This window comes from Ylistrum balloti, unplaced genomic scaffold (assembly GCF_031769215.1).
Source record: "Ylistrum balloti isolate Yb309-2 unplaced genomic scaffold, AGI_CSIRO_Ybal_v1 Utg370522, whole genome shotgun sequence".
Classification (NCBI taxonomy): domain Eukaryota; kingdom Metazoa; phylum Mollusca; class Bivalvia; order Pectinida; family Pectinidae; genus Ylistrum; species Ylistrum balloti.
The window spans coordinates 142337-163303 of NW_026782334.1; the positions used below are offsets into that span (position 1 = coordinate 142337).

General features: G+C 35.2%; 1 protein-coding gene across 2 annotated transcripts in view; it reads right to left on the minus strand.

Moving 5' to 3' along the window:
* The window catches only part of LOC132555878 (rho GTPase-activating protein 1-like), a 23485-nt gene continuing 2518 nt past the window's right edge, over positions 1 to 20967 (minus strand). The window contains exons 3-15 of one of the 2 annotated variants that reach the window (XR_009554454.1): positions 16462 to 16565; positions 15706 to 15772; positions 15425 to 15512; positions 14405 to 14536; positions 12737 to 12823; positions 8015 to 8113; positions 7348 to 7461; positions 6898 to 6968; positions 5800 to 5877; positions 5481 to 5609; positions 5224 to 5330; positions 526 to 3235; positions 1 to 488 (exon numbers count right to left, since the gene is read on the minus strand). Coding sequence is in view for 1 of the 2 variants with exons in the window: in XM_060220244.1 (XP_060076227.1) it covers positions 3068 to 3235; positions 5224 to 5330; positions 5481 to 5609; positions 5800 to 5877; positions 6898 to 6968; positions 7348 to 7461; positions 8015 to 8113; positions 12737 to 12823; positions 14405 to 14536; positions 15425 to 15512; positions 15706 to 15772; positions 16462 to 16565 (1244 nt within the window). In the remaining variant the exon portion in view is untranslated. Of the gene's footprint in view, positions 3236 to 5223; positions 5331 to 5480; positions 5610 to 5799; positions 5878 to 6897; positions 6969 to 7347; positions 7462 to 8014; positions 8114 to 12736; positions 12824 to 14404; positions 14537 to 15424; positions 15513 to 15705; positions 15773 to 16461; positions 16566 to 20967 lie in introns of both variants that reach the window. The other variant, XM_060220244.1, reaches the window with a different exon arrangement.

Consider the following 20967-nt stretch of genomic DNA (forward strand, 5'->3'; position numbering starts at 1 on the left):
TTCATTTCTAAATTTCCCCCTTAGGGGGTCTTTTGTATTAACAAATGACTACATTACATTGTCTATGGAAGCACACTACAATGTAAAGAGTAACATTGATATGAACCATATTCTAATTAAACAGGTACAGTTATAGTTTACCTATAACAACACTCAAACCTTACACAGATGAATCTGTTAACACAGATAAATATTTTACATAAATACATAATGTATTAACAAATCAATGTAGAGAACCAACAGAGTTTATAGGAAGTTCTATAAAAATCAACAACTGATGCGCTCAGTATTTGGGAGAGGGGGACTGACACAACTGACTATACAGGTATTATGAGGAAATAGAAGAAGAACAGGCAATTTATATCATAAACCATTATACAGTTTTGATAACCCTTGTAGTCTCAAACCTTAGGACATATGGAGCCCCAAATCCAGGATCTACAGCCAGGCACCACAAATTAAGACAAAGCGAGTCTGAAATCCAGGACCTACAGCCTTTCACTCAAAAATTAGGACATATAGGACCTACAGCCTTGCACTCAAAAATTAGGACATATAGGACCTACAGCCAGGTACCATAAATTAGGACATAGGGAGCCCTAAATCAAGGTCCTACAGGACAGAGAACCTAAAATTAGAACACAGGCAGTCTCAAATCAAGGACTTACAGCTGGTCACCTCTAAAGGACTTAAATAGTCTCAATTTTACGACCTCCAGTAAAGCCAAATCTAGGACCTACAGTCAGGTGCATCTAATTAGGACATAAGGAGCCTCAAATCCAAGACCTACAGTGGGACACCTCTAATTAGGACATAAGGAGCCTCTAATCAAAGACCTACAGTGGGACACCTCTAATTAGGACATAAGGAGCCTCAAATTCAAGACCTACAGTGGGACACCTCTAATTAGGACATAAGGAGCCTCTAATCAAAGACCTACAGTGGGACACCTCTAATTAGGACATAAGGAGCCTCAAATTCAAGACCTACAGTGGGACACCTCTAATTAGGACATTAGGAGCCTCAAATCCAAGACCTACAGTGGGACATAAATGATCTCATTGCCAGAACCTACAGCCAAGGCACCTCTAATAAGGACAAAGGTAGCCTGAAGTCCAGGACTTACAGACTGGTACCTCTAAATAGGACACAGTCAACCCAAAATCCAGAAAGGCAGTCTCAATCCAGAACTAATAGCCATGCAAATCAGAATATAAGTACATTCGAACCCCTGGGCCTACAGCCAAGCACCTATAGACAGGGCATCAGTAGCCTTATAAATCAAGGACTTAAACCAAGGTACTCCAAATTTTGACATATGCAGTCTCAAATTCAGGATTTAACTGAAGGGCGGCACCTAAGATTAAAACACTGGTAGACTCAAATCTAGGACCTACAGCAAGGCATCCCTGATAAGGTCATAGGTAATCTCAAATCCAGAAATGAAAGCAAGCTAAAACTGTTGGGAGAATCTTCAAAAGGCAAACATAAGAGTGAAGTTTGTCACAAAATATTTCTATTTCTTTTTTTTTCTTTTCTTCAATTTGAACACATGATGAAATGTTAAAAAACTCATGATTTCAGATATCTTAATTTAATTGATTAGACTAACATTCTAAAATGTGAATTGTAGAACAAAGTGAGATAGTGTACTGTACATTATTTGTGCTGCATCCTAATTGTAGTTTGTACATGAGTGACCTTGACCAGACCATCTTGTATGATGAATTATAAATACAATGGGTCCAGCAATCACAAAGTTTTTTTTAGAAAAGTTTTGGAATGTAAGTTTCAGAGTGGGGTCTTCAGCATTGACCAGCCTGACGTGACAAACCCAGTCCATACCTGTAGCCTTGTCACCTTTGGCACGTATGTGTACATATCCATCAGTATATTTGGCCATGATTTACACATTGCACACCACAACACTACAAAAACTATAGAAATTTAACATATTAAATGACTTAATAATAAAATTACAATACAAAAGTGTATAACAAATAATATAATAACATATAATTGTTCTAAATACTCCAATGCAGGTGAAACCAAGCAATAAATAATCAAATTGTCCATGCTGTGACAAAGAATGGAAAGTCAATGTGTTGAACATGTTACATAATGACATCAAGATACATTTTTATCCTGCGACTGCTATTGTCAGAATACACCTGCCAGATTTTTTTTTTTTTTTTGCTGTATTCAGCAGAATTACTTTATATGATTTTCCTAACCACAAATTTCAAAATATTCACATCTGTTGAAAGAATTTTTTTATTTGTTGTAATTAACAAGTTTATTGAAACAAATTAATAAAATTGCTGTTAATTTGGAATTATAAGCAGATCAGTTAATTTGGTGTGTGTAATCAGAGAAAACTTGGTGTAACATCAACAGCAGGTAAACAGAGATTGATCAACATACTCTTGAAGTTACAAACTGTTGAAATTTCAAAAGTCTGAATTTTCAATCAATGTGGCAGGATAAATAGACAGACATAGTCGGTGTCTTAGAGTATAAGCGGTACATTGGCTTGGGCAAGCCATTTTTGTTTTTCTACACCCTCGTCAAAATACATGCTGTATATTTTAGGACAATAACAATGTTTTCTTTACATACATTGATATCAATGTCTTGGAATGAATTAGAAAACAAAAATGTTCATTTTGAAAAGAAAGCTAAATCCAGGAATTGTTCCAGTTATATGAGATAAAGTTGCAGAAAAGACTATAGCATCAAAACAGACTAAACAGTACATCTTATAATGTGTATTCACATCATCTATTACAATTTGCGATAGGTATTTAATATCAAGCTTGATCATTATGCTATACACACTTCCTGATTCAACAGAGCTTTAATATCATATTGAACTTAACCGATACCCCATACCATGCTTTTACAAGTAATGTTATTTATACCTGAAGAAATCATACATTTCTAAAACATATCCACATTATTGTTAAACAGTGTTAACATGTGATCACAAAAACAAACAGCTTCAGAAACCTGCACAGTCAGAAAGTTTGTAGAAAGAGTCAAAGGTGTGTCAGTCCTGCCCCCTCAGTCAGCTCTCAAACAGCTCTCGGTAGTGGTCTATAAGGTACTTGGTGAAGTTGTTTAGATAGCCCATAGCAGACAGTGAAGCTTGACCCTTTGGCCATAAAAGGTTTGGCCCAAACACAATGGACAGGTTCATGGACGTCATTTTATTCTCCTCAGAATGGTCTACAATCTAATATAAAGAAAAGAAATAAAAAATTGATATTAATTTTGAAAATTCCCAGATGTTTGAAAATTACAGGTAACATAAGGATGAGATAGTCCTTGTTACATACTGTATGTTACGAAAAAACTTTTTAAATACATGCAACTTGTATATGTAATGATCAGATTTTTTATGACATTTATGGGTTTTATTAATGACATCTCTTTGCAAGCAAACACCATATCCCATGCTACAGAAAAAGTGGGACTGTTTCTATGACATGTGGGAGAAATCATAGATCTAAACAACAGAGATGGAAAATTAATCATTTACTTATCAAGAAAAGAAAAAATTGTCACCAATAAATTAATCTGAACATTGTACCTCTATCTTCAACTGCAGATGTATGTCATACTTCTGTCAGAGACTGGTAAAATATATGTCTTACTTCTGTCAGATACTGGAGATGTGTATGTCATACTTCTGTCAGAGACTGGTAAAATATATGTCTTACTTCTGTCAGAAACTGGAGATGTATATGTCATACTTCTGTCAGAAACTGGAGATGTATATGTCTTACTTCTGTCAGAACTGGAGATGTTTATGTCATACTTCTGTCAGAGACTGGTAAAATATATGTCATACTTCTGTCAGAGACTGGTAAAATATATGTCTTACTTCTGTCAGAAACTGGAGATGTATATATCATACTTCTGTCAGAAACTGGAGATATATATGTCTTACTTCTGTCAGAAACTGGAGATGTGTATGTCATACTTCTGTCAGAGACTGGTAAAATATATGTCTTACTTCTGTCAGAACTGGAGATGTATATGTCATACTTCTGTCAGAAACTGGAGATGTATATGTCATACTTCTGTCAGAAACTGGAGATGTGTATGTCATACTTCTGTCAGAGACTGGTAAAATATATGTCTTACTTCTGTCAGAAACTGGAGATATATATGTCATACTTCTGTCAGATACTGGAGATGTATATGTCATACTTCTGTCAGAGACTGGAGATGTATATGTCATACTTCTGTCAGAAACTGGAGATGTATATGTCATACTTCTGTCAGAAACTGGAGATGTATATGTCATACTTCTGTCAGAAACTGGAGATATATATATCATACTTCTGTCAGAGACTGGTAAAATATATGTCTTACTTCTGTCAGAAACTGGAGATGTATATGTCATACTTCTGTCAGAAACTGGAGATGTATATGTCATACTTCTGTCAGAAACTGGAGATGTGTATGTCATACTTCTGTCAGAGACTGGTAAAATATATGTCTTACTTCTGTCAGAAACTGGAGATGTGTATGTCATACTTCTGTCAGAGACTGGTAAAATATATGTCTTACTTCTGTCAGAACTGGAGATGTTTATGTCATACTTCTGTCAGAGACTGGTAAAATATATGTCTTACTTCTGTCAGAAACTGGAAATGTGTATGTCATACTTCTGTCAGAGACTGGTAAAATATATGTCTTACTTCTGTCAGAACTGGAGATGTTTATGTCATACTTCTGTCAGAGACTGGTAAAATATATGTCTTACTTCTGTCAGAAACTGGAGATGTATATATCATACTTCTGTCAGAGACTGGTAAAATATATGTCTTACTTCTGTCAGAAACTGGAGATGTGTATGTCATCCTTCTGTTAGAAACTGGAGATATATATGTCTTACTTCTGTCAGAACTGGAGATGTTTATGTCATACTTCTGTCAGAGACTGGTAAAATATATGTCTTACTTCTGTCAGAACTGGAGGTGTATGTCATCCTTCTGTTAGAAACTGGAGATATATATGTCATACTTCTGTCCAAACTGGAGGTGTATGTCATACCTTCGTTAAAGACTGGAGATGTATATGTCATACTTCTGTCAGAGACTGGAGATGTATATGTCATATTTCTGTCTTAAACTTGAGATCTATACATCATTTTACTGTAGATTTATATGTTATCCTTGTGACAGGTACTGTTTTTATACCCATACATCATACCTCTGTCAGAAACTGGAGGATGTATTTCAAAATGATATAATTATCCTCTGGGAGTTCCTCCCTCAATATCCTCTGAACTTCTACCATTTGGCGTTCTTCATCCTGATCTGAAAATTTGTTAAAAAATAGGCCCAGTTATCAATACAATATACATTATATTTTTCAGAGTTCAAATCCTCTTTATTCACTAAAAGGCAGATTATATGAAGCATTAAGAGTTAGGAAAGAACAGAAATCAACTATAAATTGAACATTACTGTGAAGACGGACGATTGGCTGGTACAGGTCAAAGGTCAGGAGGGGTTCCTGTAGCTCCCTAAGGAAAGTTTTAAGGATAACAGCTGCAATATGAACATCTCCTTCAGTATTGAAATCCACAGGCAGACCTACAACAGATCACCAATACACATGAATGGTCAATTGTCTATGATTGTGTGACATACCTCTGTGTAGCCATTGTTGGAAATACTACTGGTCAAATATACTATACATTAACAAAATATGGAACTGACAATCAATGATTGGTACATGAGTACTAAGAATCAGACAAGCACTGCTTTGTGTGACGAGTATTACCTTGATTAAATTTTTTCTGGACTTCTTTTAAAGTGCGAGCATTTGCAGATCTCCGGAAAATGCCTTCAACATCTAATGCTGAAAAAAAAACCCGAAAAGTTGTTATCATACAAGTATCTTTTTAACATAGAAATGTCATGCAAGGTAAAAATTAGTACACCGTAACTCTACACATAGGTGAAACAACATCAGAACTAGGTAAGACATGAATGCTCCTTCACCGTACATATAGTAAGCATCATTATTTCACAAATCTCTAAAAATAGTAAGATGACTCTTAAACCCATAGTTGATATTATTATAATATTGTTTTAGCTTTGATTTTCAAATTTTGAATCCTTGAATTGATTGGAGTGATGTCACTAAATTTGTTGATGATTTTCTGTAAACAGCAGTTAAGCACTAAAAACCATTTCCAGGAATGAACAACACATTTTGGATTTTCATAGATGCTCTACTGGCTGACCTATCACAGCCCCCTTTGATCACTTAAAGAGAAACAACATCAAAGATATTCATGGACTTGAACTTATCGGCAGTCCTGGGTTATTCAACATAAATCTCCATCCATAACATCGATATCACACACACTGACCACAAACACTTACCACTGGCCCTGGGTAATCTCCCCAATGGGTGGGTATCATATACAGGCCACAAACAATTACCAATGGCCCTCAGTAATCTCCCCTGATGGGTGGGTACCATATACAGGCCACAAATAATTACCATTGGCCCTGGGTAATCTCCCCAATGGGTGGGTATCATATACAGACCACAAACATTTACCATTGGCCCTGAGTAATTTCCTCCACAGGTGGGTATCATATACAGACCACAAACAATTACCATTGGCCCTGAGTAATTTCCTCCACAGGTGGGTATCATATACAGACCACAAACAATTACCATTGGGCCTGAGTAATTTCCTCCACAGGTGGGTATCATATACAGACCACAAACAATTACCAATGGCCCTCAGTAATCTCCCCTGATGGGTGGGTACAGACTACAAACACCTACCATTGGCCTTGAGTAATCTCCCCTGCTGGGTGGGAAAGGGGTTGGGGGTATCATATACAGACCACAAAAACTTACCATTAGCCCTGAGGTATTCCACAGTAATCTCCACCACTGGAGGTATTACACATTTGTAATTTTGCCGCACACTGATAACAGATACAGTCAACTTTGTAAACAAGAGCATAATGGTCATCAGCAGAAACGACTATCAAATCAGTTATCTGCCATTAGGTTTTTTTTTAATGAATGATGAACATCAGACGTTTCATATTTTGACTGAAAATGTACATTCCTTTCATGTAATCATGTGTCATCAACACAATATATCAATATCTCACTCCAGGAAATTATTTCAAACTTTCAAAGACAATTTAGACAGCATATACAAGCATTGTTAAAGTGAGTTAAACACGCTTAATTATTATAACTGTCATTCAGAAAAGAATCTTAATGTAAAATAAATTTCAACAGTTAAAATAAATTAATTATAAACCAGTGTAATAGATTCCCTACAACGATACATACTGATTGAGTGTAACCCCAAACTGCTGTGTTTTATTTGCCCGAGACACAGCATCTGTCCCATCTTTTGAGTAGGGGTAAGGAGGCTTGTTGGACTTCACCTGTTTAGCATCATACCTAAAACAGTAATACTGGTAATGTGTGATACATATCTACAATTATAATAGATTTAAACATTGTTTATTTTAAAACAAATATGAAACACGCTATCAGCTTAAATAATAACTTTCGTTGACCCAGATGGAAGTGCACAAAGGGTCTTTTTTTCATTTCTCCAATACTTAACTTAACCCTGGTAGGGAAAAGACAGCTTATATGTACTATGATGCTACACACAATGGTGTAGCCTAATCATTTTATGTAATGTAACCATGTCACAAATTGATAACTTAATTTTGAGGCACATTCATTGGATGAGAGCCCAAAGAAAAAACTCCACATTGATTTGCAACTTTTTATTGTTATTCTAAGTGTGTGAAAAAATACTCAAACTGGGTCTGATTTGTAGACAGGGATATCTCAACCCTCATGTGAGAGTTTGGCCAGCCTGCATGAGGCCTGCAGAGTGTAAGATTCTATTGAAGGATTATGCAGATGATGTGTGAGACATACCTAAGATTGACATATCATTTACAACTGTTCCAAGAGATATGATTGGGTATATACTTACTGCAGAACAGGTTCAGGTACTACCAGCTGGTCAAAGTGTAAGTGTTCTTTCAATTCATGTAGGTAGTTCACATACATCACCTTACGCCCGAACTTGGCACTAGACAAAATTCAATTTTAATCAATTAATGCAGTCAGCTTAAAAAACAAAAGACAGATGCCAACAAAAATCTTCCCACTATTAATATGTTTACATGCATTTGAATGCTTTGGTTCATATTCATTAACACTATAATCAGAAAAGATCAAGTCACACCATAAATAAGTAGAAAATAAGAATAAATTCTTGATTGAAAGGCTTACAACATAAAACATATCTCCTTCAGTTGAGATAAAATAATGATAGGAAAATATAAACCACGTTCCTAGAAGCCAACTTCTAAGTGTCTGTGTTAATTAGTTATTAATTAGATATGTAACATAAAATAAACTTTCTGACCAATACCATTGCAACATCCTGTATGTATATTAGACATTGTATTACTTGATAAAGCTGTAATAACCATCAAAATTCTATCATATCATATTAGAGTAACTTGACCAATCAGACCACTGCAAACAATTTCATGGATGAAACCTAATTTATCAACCTTTCAAAAATATCTCTTCACATAATTATTTTTTCTTAACATTTCTGTATGGATAGACATGATATCTTTTAATATTTGTATGACATTACTCAGTGAGGGTTGATGGTAGACACATTGGTAAAGGGAGATAATTTAGTAGGCTTCAACCAGTGATTGTGAGGACAAGTGGAAAGTATATGTCTGCAGTGGACTAATAAGTCATGTGACTGGTAAGTCTCTGTTAGTGTTAGTTCTGGGTATATAACAATATAAACAACACTACAAAGCCTATACAACAGTATGCTCACAGCTATCATGGTGTTTACATGTTAAAGCTCTCTAAAAATGAAACTGAGAAAGCCACAGGTACATTGAAACACTACCAGTAAAATAATACATTTAACAATAATGTTAACTGAAATGTCCCAGTCAGTTATTCAGTCAGATTTGAGATATGACCTTGGCTTTGGACCAAAGGATTTGTGATATACACGGAAAGTTTTTATTTAACTTTGATTCAACCAAACTGATAATAAAATTGCACCTGAAATTTTGTCAGAGAGGAAACTCAATTTGTGATAATTTTCATTGCAAATCTTCAACAATGAAGTACAAGAAAATGAGTTATTTTGCATGATTTAACCTATGACCTTGGATATAACATTGATCTCATCCATATAATAGTGGCATGCAAAACACAGTCAGGAAGTATTTCATATGTATTAGATTTCAATCAAATATCTCTAACAATGAAGATGTTATGTCCGGGAAAAAGATTACTTGGCTGAACTTCTCATTTATAAAAGTGACCTAATCTTTAGGTCAAGGAACCAGGTATTGATACATTTGAGTATTAACAAATTGAGACTTAAGAACTGGAACAAGCCAATAAATAGACACTATATATCACATAATAAATTTTCAAGGAACATATAAACATGTTCCTTGGTTGTATGTCTAATCTTAAATCTTGTTTAAACAAATTGGCATTTCACTGTCCTCATGAATGTTGGTTTATACACATTAAGTTTACACAAAATATCTGAATAATTTCAGCTCACAACAAAATTTTAAGATAAAATTACTGATATTACTACCTTACACAGCCTCTCTTGGGCTCATTGTCATGTCTGATCTCACTACCTAACAAAGCCGTTCTAGGGCTAATTGTACATATCCTCTCTTGTGCTCATTGTCTTGTCAATCTAACTACCCTACACAGCCTCTCTTGGGCCATTGTCTTGTCCGATCTTACTACCTAATAAAGCCGTTCTAGGGCTCATTGTACACAGCCTCTCTTGGGCTCATTGTCTTGTCAATCTTACTACCCAACATGGCCTCTCCTGCCCTCATTTTCTTGTCTAATCTTACTACCTTTCACTGCTTCTCTTGGGCTGTTCTCTTGTCTGATCTTAACACCTTACATAGACTATCTTGTGCTCATTGTCTTGTCAATCTTGCTAACTTACACAGCCTCTCTTGGGCTGATTGTCTTGTCTGATCTAACTACCTTACACAGCCTCTCTTGGGCTGATTGTCTTTTCTGATCTTACTACCTTACACAGCCTCTCTTGGGCTGATTGTCTTTTCTGATCTTACTACCTTACACAGCCTCTCTGATTGTCTTTTCTGATCTTACTACCTTACAAAGCCCCTCTTAGGCTCATTGTCTTGTATGATCTTAACACCTTACACAGCCTCTCTTGGGCTGATTGTCTTTTCTTATCTTACTACCTTACACTGCTTCTCTGAGACTCATTGCCGTGTCTAATTTTACAGATTTCACTACCTTTGTGGGCGACTGAAAGGCCCACTTCTGTATCAGCTTTATATGAAGTATTTTTTCTGGTTATGTGGGGTATAAACTTAAGATCTACAACACCTTTCTATCGGGACTGGAACTTCATCACTATAATCATATGTAGTGATAATTAGTTTTACCTCAAATAACCGGAGTAGCATCGTCTGTCAATCGCCAGAGCAAATTCAGGTGGAATATATATGATTTAAAATGGTTTGGATGCATTGAAAGTGTAAGCTGAAAACGATGAAATATTCCAGACTTGGTGAATATTTTACCCCAGCATTCACTTCATAAATAATCCATGATTACATATCATTCTTACAAAAGAATAAACCATGTACGTCCCACCTTTTGAAATGCTACTCAAGCTAGATTAGAAAATATAAGATGTGCATATTCAGAACAGCTGTTATGTTACCATGAATACACTGAGCTGTTAAATAGTTACAAAAAGGGTACATAATTGAGTACATATCACTTCATGAAGGATCATACCTTCTGGTACAAAATGAAATGAGAGAAAAAGTAAACGTTCATTAACAGAATACCTGGTAATATTAAATAAAACACTGGAATAACAGCAGAGATTATCAACATAAAACAAAAATAAATAAAAAGAGTACAACAAAGACAAGGCCATGCAATTATCTGATAATTCATATAGAGCTATCCCCAGTCACTTCAACACCACACATATTACTTATACATCAGACTAGGTCCTGTGGTTTGAATGCTGTTATATCAACAAGGACTGGCGGTGTGATGTCTGTGTCAGACTGACTGTATGATGCCTGTGTCAGACTGACTGTATGATGTCTGTGTCAAACTGACGGTATGATGTCTGTGTCAGACTGACTGTACGATGTCTGTGATCAGACTGTCTGTATGACGTCTGTGTCAGACTGTCTGTATGATGTCTGTCAAACTGACGGTATGATGTCTGTGTCAGACTGTCTGTATGTCTGTGTCAGACTGATGATGTCTGTGTCAGATTGACTGTATGATGTCTGTGATCAGACTGGTTGTATGATGTCTGTGTCAGACTGTCTGTATAATGTTTGTGATCAGACTGGCTGTATGATGTCTGTGATCAGACTGGCGGTATGATGTCTGTGTCAGACTGACTGTACGATGTCTGTGATCAGACTGGCGGTATGATGTCTGTGTCAGACTGTCTATAATGTTTGTGATCAGACTGGCTGTACGGTGTCTGTAATCAGACTGGCTGGTGGCTGTATGATGTCTATGATCAGACTGTCTGTATGATGTCTGTGTCAGACTGACTGTACAATGTGTGTGATCAGACTGGCGGTATGATGTTTGTGATCAGACTGTCTGTATGATGTTTGTGATCAGACTGGCTGTATGATGTCTGTGATCAGACTGGCTGTATGATGTCTGTGATCAGACTGGCGGTATGATGTCTGTGTCAGACTGTCTGTATGATGTCTGTGATCAGACTGGCTGTATGATGTCTGTGTCAGACTGTCTGTATGATGTCTGTGATCAGACTGGCTGTATGATGTCTGTGATCAGACTGGCTGTATGATGTCTGTGTCAGACTGTCTGTATGATGTCTGTGATCAGACTGGCTGTATGATGTCTGTGATCAGCCTGGCTGTATGATGTCTGTGTCAGACTGACTGTATGATGTCTGGGATCAGACTGACTGTATGATGTCTGTGTCAGACTGACTGTACGATGTCTGTAATCAGACTGTCTGTACGATGTCTGTAATCAGACTGTCTGTATGATGTCTGTAATCAGACTGGCTGTATGATGTCTGTGTCAGACTGATTGTATGATGTCTGTGATCAGACTGACTGTATGATGTCTGTGTCAGACTGACTGTACGATGTCTGTAATCAGACTGTCTGTACGATGTCTGTAATCAGACTGTCTGTATGATGTCTGTGATCAGACTGGCTGTATGATGTCTGTGTCAGACTGACTGTAAGATGTCTGTGTCAGACTGACTGTATAATGTCTGTGGTAACACAGGTATTTGGTAACTATGGCATACTTTAAACTAAACAAGACTCAATACATAAAATATATTTGTCTCTTTAATTAGAAGCTTACAGAATCAGTCCCTCTGATCAAAAGTTAATGAAACAACAGCATAGAGATTCTGCACAAGAAAGGAACAGTTATTATGGTGTGACATTACAGCAGTATAATCACATGTCTCCAGTAGAGCTAATGAAACAACAGCATAGAGATTCTGCACAAGAAAGGAACAGTTATAATGGTGTGACATTTAAGCAGTATAATTGATTGCCTCCAGTAGAGCTGCCTGAGGCTATATAGTGAAATTGATAGTTTCAGACATAGAGATATACCACCTTACCTGATAAACGGCTTGAAGACATTCCAGAGAATCTTTATAAATCTGGTTGGGTGTACCAGATACAAAGCTTTCAGATTCTTCTTGTATCTACATAGATAATAACATTAAATTACAAGCTACATAACCAGTATATCTAACACAGTGTTCAGTCAGGTACATCAGACTTAAAACATCTCATCAGTTGATAAAAACCAGAACCAGTTCAGTAACATCAAATTCAAAACATCTAACCCGTTGATAAACACAGAGCCAGTTCAGTAACATCAAATTTAAAACATCTAACCCGTTTATAAACACAGAACCAGTTCAGTAACATCAAATTTAAAACATATAACCCGTTGATAAACACAGAGCCAATTCAGTAACATCAAATTTAAAACATCTAACCCGTTGAGAAATGATCAGTAGAATAATGCCAATTTCCTTGGCTTGTGAATCCACTAAATCCATAAAGGGGTGACTTTAGAGAGATCTATTGATATGTCAAGGTGACTTTGGGCATGCCAATAACTGATCATTGAAAGTGTCTTTATGTGTCTTAGATAGTACAGATAGCTAATTTCCTGTCTTAGACCAAACACAGCACAACAGTTTACTTCCTGTCTTAGATCAAACACAGTAAAGACAGCTTACTTCCTGTCTAAGACCAAACACAATACAGATAGCTTACTTCCTGTTTCACACAAAACACAGTACAGATAACTAACACTCTGTGTTAGACCAAAAACAGTACAGATAGCTAATTTCCTGTCTTAGACCAAACACAGCACAACAGTTTACTTCCTGTCTTAGATCAAACACAGTAAAGACAGCTTACTTCCTGTCTAAGACCAAACACAATACAGATAGCTTACTTCCTGTCTTAGTCAAACACAGTACAGATAACTAACTTTCTGTCTTAGACCAAAAACAGTACAGATAGCTTACTTCCTGTCTTCCTGTCTTAGACAAGACACAGTACAGACTGCTTTCTTCTTGCTTTAGACCACACACAGTACAGCTAGCTTACTTCCTGTCTTAGACAAGACACAGTACAGACTGCTTTCTTCTTGCTTTAGACCAAACACAGTACAGATAGCTTACTTCCTGTCTTAGACCACACACAGTACAGATAGCTTACTTCCTGTCTTAGACAAGACACAGTACAGACTGCTTTCTTCTTGCTTTAGACCAAACACAGTACAGATAGCTTACTTCCTGTCTTAGACCAAACACAGTACAGGTAGCTTACTTCCTGTCTTAGACCAAACACAGTACAGATAGCTTACTTCCTGTCTTAGACCAAACACATTACTGATAGCTTACTTCCTGTCTTAGACAAGACACAGTACAGATAGCTTACTTCCTGTCTTAGACCAAACACAGTACAGATAGCTTACTGTCTTAGACAAAACACAGACAACTTAATTCCTGTCTTAGAAAAAATATGATATTGATTGTTAACTTCCTGTCATACCCCAATCACAGTACAGATAGCTTTCCATAGTGCCTTAGCAAAAAATCAATTTAGATGGCTAACTAACTGTCGTATATCCAACATAACAGAGATGACTTTATTCCTGTCTTATATTAAATATTATAGAAAAATCTTTCTTCCTGTCTTAAATCAAATATTATTGAAAAAAGCTTACTTCCTATCTGATATCTAATACTGAACAGATAACTTACTTCCTGTCTAATTCTCGGTACACTTGCAGCAGCCATGACAGCTTTGGTTTGTTCTTGCTGGTCAATCCATAGTGGAAATAAACGATCACATAATCGTTCTCCACATATTGGTCCAATGTATGTTTTAAGTATCTGTTAAAAACAAAGTGAAAGACTAACTATGTGAATCATACAGAGAGAATTTTAATTTTCTAACTCCATTTGATTTTTTAACTGATTCCCCATCTTCCAAGTATGTTAAAATACCCTCTCCTGATCTCAGTCTTGGCCTCTTCTTCTGAAGAATGTGTTTCAGGATATTGAAAATAGGTCCAAATCATTGATAGCCCTTTATCTTATTATTTGACTTGGCTAAACATCATGACCCTGGACCTCTTGGTTATTCAGAGAATGGATCAAATACATTCACTTGAGCAAACTTCAGAGACCTTCCTTCCAGTACTCTACTGTTTCCTTTGTCAGGATTTTTGGAAATTCAGATTTTTAAAGATTTTGCCACTGTGACCATGAAAGTAAAAATAATCAAAGACCCTTCAATCCAGCAAGGTACTCAACGAACTTCAAAAGGCGTGTGTTTTTTTCAGCATTCTTTTAAAAGAAGCATTTTTATGTTATGTTCTACTTTGAACCCAATTGATCTTGAAAGTGAATCAAGATCATTTTCATTTACACACATAAAGCCCTTCATACCAGCAGGTCGCTAGCCAAATATAACATGTCAGTGATATCTGTTTTTTCAAAGGAAGCTGTATTCAGATACAATGTATTTTTGCACCTAAGCCTGTGGCCTTGAAATGGGTCAATTTATACTATTACATTGTAACTATAGAACACAATTCCATTTACTTAATGATGAACAAATAATTGTATGGGTCTTATTTTTACAAGATACCTATCAATATTGTTAAATAGTAGCAATGTCATGTCACATAAACAAATTGAACAATTTAATTCACAAAGTTGCCGTCAGCCTCGAGTTCACACAAGAAGCAGAAACACCGATTGTATATCGTAACTTACAGGAAGAGTCGTTGGTGATCTAACTTTTCACTGGATGGGAGCTTACATGAGGAAAAGATGATCACTTTTCTACCATAAACATCATCTCCTGTGAAAATGAGAACAAAATAGATATCAACATACTTATAGAAAAACCCTCCACTTCAAGTCAATACATTGATATTTATGTATATAAAATACTACTTTAGTCAGTCTTTTTGGGACTATGAGAAATTTTATGTGCCCATATTTTCAACATCCTGCCAAATGTAAATGATTATAGTCAAACATATATAATTTACCTGCAACTTCTAGTATATTGTGTTGGGCTACATCCTGAAACTCTCCTTCATCTTCCTCCTCTGCATCCTGTTACCATAGAAACAAGAAATTTTGACAAAAACAAATTTGATATCATCCTGTTCCTAATAGCTTTAGCTTTTATGGTAGTGAAGTCACTGTTTAACAATATTGTTGATTATCAGTATCTTAAATAAAATCTAGCTTATCTGGTACATCAATGAGAGAAAAAATATCTGACCTAACATCAGACCTGGACACAGTGTCCCAATCTTATGATATTGACCTGACATAAAATTAACATATGGTGTTTCTGGTTGTAAATATAGAACTACAGATGGTATTTCTAGTCAAAAGTATTGATCAAATACAAAATTTAGAGATCGTGCTCTTAAAACAAAGTGTTGATCTGGTAAAAAATATACAGATGGTGGTCCTAGCCTATTGTATTGAGCTGATATAAAACCCTACAGATGGTGGTCCTAGCCTATTGTATTGAGCTGATATAAAACCCTACAGATGGTGGTCCTAACCTATTGTATTGAGCTAATGTAAAACTTACAGATGGTGTTCCTAGCCTATGGTAATGAGCTGATATAAAAACCCTACAGATGGTGGTCCTAGTTTATTGTATTGAGCTGATATATAAAAAAAAAGGTTACAGGTGGTGGTCTATGTAGCCTATGGTATTTAGCTGCTATAAAACACTTACAGATGGTGTTCTTAGCCTATGGAAAAAAACCAATGTAAAAACTTACAGATGGTGTTCCTAATTCTTTTTCAAAATCCTCATCAATGAGTCCATCAGGAGTTATAGAGCCACTCTGGAAGGCACTGCCATCTGAATTCTCTCTTGCTAAGTCTAAAACAGGATTTAAAACAAAAATTTAAACCATGTCATATCATCATGCTTTATAAAAGGAACTTCAAGAAAGCTGAGATGTAGATATAACATATATTGACAAATTCTTTCATGACGATGTGATGGATTGATTTCAAAATTTCAATGTTACTTTCTTATATATAAGTATAAAAATAACAGTGTATCAAAAATGTTCTGCTCATATCATTATGTTTGACTGATTCATGAGTTCAGTTATTTGCCTCTGTTTTACATTGCTTATCATTTACCTAATTTACTAAGATCAGTTATTTGCCACTGTAGTTTAGTTATAATTGATTTACTAAGTTCAGTTGTCTGCCTCTGCAGCTGATTTACCAAGTTCAGTTGTCTGCCCTTGTACCATACTTACAACTTATTTACTATGTTCTCAATTGTCTGCCCCTGTAGCTTAGTTAGCACTGATTTACTAAGTTCAGTTGTCTGCCCCTGTTTCACACTTATGAATGATTTAATCAATTCAGTTAAGTGAGGCTTGAAACATACTTCTTTTTTATTCACCAAAATGAAGTACTGTTAAAATCAAAGTATGAAACACCTGGTACTATGGTATGATCACAGCTGTTAACAGAGAATTGTAATGGCATTCAATGATTACTTGATCTAGCAGTGCACACACATGTCCTATGTGTAGACATGTGTCTAGCTTTGTATGTACATACATGCAAACCAGCTGTTGTAGATATCAGTAACAAGCGTAGAAAAAAATCAATGAAATAGAGTGAGAAATTGTAGTACCATGCTAACTTGTACATGACAAACAAAAAAAAAATCAAAAATTCATCATCATATTGTACAAAGCATGGCCTATATAACAGGCAGCATGCTTCTCAGAATGCCCAATAAATTAAATCTGAAATACTTCATTGATCCATATCCACATATTTCATAAGACTAATCATAAATATGTAAATAAGAGACCCAATAGGCCTGTATTGCTCACTTGCTATTCAACACTTTTAACAAATATGTTTACATATAATATCAATGACCTTAAAGATGGGTCTATATCAAGTTTATTTGATAAACAGTAGATAAATTTTTGTCATAGACTTTCAAATAATGTAAATAAATGAGACTTCCAAATTTTGTCAAGATATATTACAAAGCTTCATGTAACAATTTTAACAACTCTTTAAAAAAAACCTCTTAAATTTGATCCCTGTGACCTTGAATATGGGTCAAGGCCGAGTCTTTCTTGCAAACTTTGTCAAACTTTATTCCTAGAACAAACTTGCAAAATATCATAATTGTACGCCTTTCAGTAGGCCATATTATCAATCTGAAAAACCATGGAGTATATTATGAACAGTGGAATAAATACTTCATATGAACATGCAAAAAACATAAACAAAAATTATGCATTCCAACATTATAAGCTACATAACATAATTTTTATCTGTATGAGTTTCCTTGCAGTCATATAATAAGAGACTCCCGATGGAATTCCTTCACAAGAGTTTAAATACATTATAACAAAGTATTATAAAGAAAATATGACAGGTAATATAAGGATGAATTACAAAAGTCCACCTCCCACGGTAACAGTGGTAAATTAGTCTCTGCACTCCCACAAATATCTAAAATGGAAGGCAAGAAATAACCGAACATTACTACAATAACCAAAAGTCTTGAAAATCTTTTACATGCAGACATAGTGGCATAATACATTGGTCTTTCGAATGAAATCAGTTTGGTAGTTTCATGAGTGATATGTTGTAATTTGCAGTAATACAAAGGTCATTGAATACGTACAGACAAGGATTTAGACCTGAAACCCTATAAACACTAGACAACCTGGTCTAATGTGATAGTTTCAAACAAACCGCAATTGATGTGGATATTAAGAAGATAAGGCATCAATAGAATAGGAGTTCTTATAATACAACCAGTAGAAGATTAATATGTGATGTTTTGTGTAGTGTAACCACCAAAACGTCACACTCTAGTCTCCTACTGGTTGTGTCATAAGAGCTTCTATTCTATTAACATTACCAATCTGAAGAAAATGTTCTAAAATAGACAAAGCATCAGTTTTTTGATGGTCATCATGTGTTCATGGGAATATCACTTTCAGTCACATGATTCCTCACCATAATATTCAAACCTAGTACCCTCCTCTCACAGGACAAATTGTTCTACTATATCTAGTTTTGAACCTTTGGAACCCACAAAAAGATAAACTGAGGATAACATTAAACTACCTAAACACAAACTACTCTGATAAAAATCAAACTTTAAATATTTTCAACACTTCCATTTTCAAGACAATTGGTTCAAAATGCAATCAAAATCAAAATAGAAAATTCTAGTGTGCTAACTGGCATCTGATCTTAAAAAAGTGATGATAATAATAATCTGACATCATCTTAATCAGACAGCTAGAAGATATCACTGCCATTCCCTTTTCAAACAAAAATTATTTTAAGGATTTTGAAAGATATTGTAACAGCTGGATTGAGATGAATAGTGGAGGTGTGTTTGGATATTACTGAACATCAGTAGGAAACCATTGACAAATAAAAGTGGAAATATAGGTAGAGCATGTCTGATACATGTACCTGTAGCAATCTAACTCAGTATTTATAAAGGAATATCATTCCCAACCAGTCATTTTTTTTAAAAATGTCAGTTTAGGGAAAATGAATGAACTTTGAGTATTGTTTGCTTTGAGTTCTAGGCATTGTAAAGTTTACTAATCAAAGGGAAATGTCCATGAATTATGTTAAGATTATTAGGCAAGTTAATTACTAAAACCAACATTTAATGTTGTTTCCAAAACAAAATCAAAAGAAAGAAAGATCATTGATCCATGAACTACAATATAACCCACTGCCAAAAGCTTCATGCTGATAGAAATCTTAAAATAATTTACCAATAACTGAAAACATATGCTAAACCAATGTATCTTATAAATCATTATCACAAGGTTCCACAAAATATGTACACAAGGAAGATATGATTAGTGTAATTAGCTGGCACAGCCATCATCGCATAAGTGACCGTCTGTACATACATGTGTAAAGCTTGTGACATTGACTTGCATGTGAACCATCTACACAAACCTGAAGTCTGTGATTTCCCTAATATTTACCTCTCAACTCTGCTTCTAAGTCACAAGCAGCTGGTGCACAACAAAAACAACACACAAATAAACACTAGATTCTACTGTTTCTTACATAATACATACAATATTCATGTATTTATCGGTTGACTGCAGAATCACTGATCCAGTACAATTCACAGCAATCAAAATTTCTTTAGTTACTTTCTTGTACAAATTCTACAAAATGGCTTGAATACAATAAAAGTGATATAAGTAGAAGAGCCTACATATGTATATGCTGTTGAAATATATATTAGGATGGTGATAGATCTAAATCTGGGTACAAATGTCATACATGGCAGTGATTTTGTTCACATGGCTATGTCTATGTAACTACATGCCTTCTGAGTATCAAAGGAAAAGTATATTCTAGAACTCAACAGCCTTCAAACCATTGACAAGTGTCTTCGTAGAGTCTGAGTAGCACAGGAAAAGTATATGTCCACAACTCAACAGTCTTTAATCCATTGACAAAAGTCTATGTACAGTCTGGGTAGCACAATAAAAGAATATTCTAAAACTCAACAGTCTTCTATTGCAATCAATTGACAAGTGTCTATGTAGAGTCTCAGTAGTACAGGAAAAGTATACACTATGTGTTTCGAACTCAACATTCATCAATCAATTGACTGGTGTCTATGTAGACTTAGAGAAGCAAAGGAAAAGTATATGTCTAGAACTCAAAAGACGAATGTCTATCATGTACAGTCTGGGCACCACAGGAAAAGTATACATTATATGTCCAGAACTCAACAGTCTTCAATCCACTGAGAAGTGTGTAACTAGAACTGTTGCTTATTAGGGTATTTACCTAGTATATGTATATATGAATTTGAAAGTGAATGATTACTCAATTTTATAATCACATAATTAAATGACTAAACATCTGTCAATGTTACCTAAACACTCATTGCTTGCAATGTTTAGAAAACTAGGTAGATAAATACTTTTAAAGCTGAATCAAGTTTCATCAGTGACTACAGTATCCATGTTACCTTAACAATTGAAATGTTTTTGATTATTTCTTTAATTCAATTCATCAAATATCAAAAACGCATAAAGAAATTTCAATACATAATGAATATCATTTGAAATTGCAACCCTACACAGATCACTCCCCATCCTCCTTCCCCGTAACACTAACCATTCCATGCTGTAGTAATTAATCCTCTACATTATTTTAAGACAAATCTTACTGGAACATAAACTGTTCTTATGTTAAAAAATATTATGTTTAGTAAATGTACCAAAATCTCA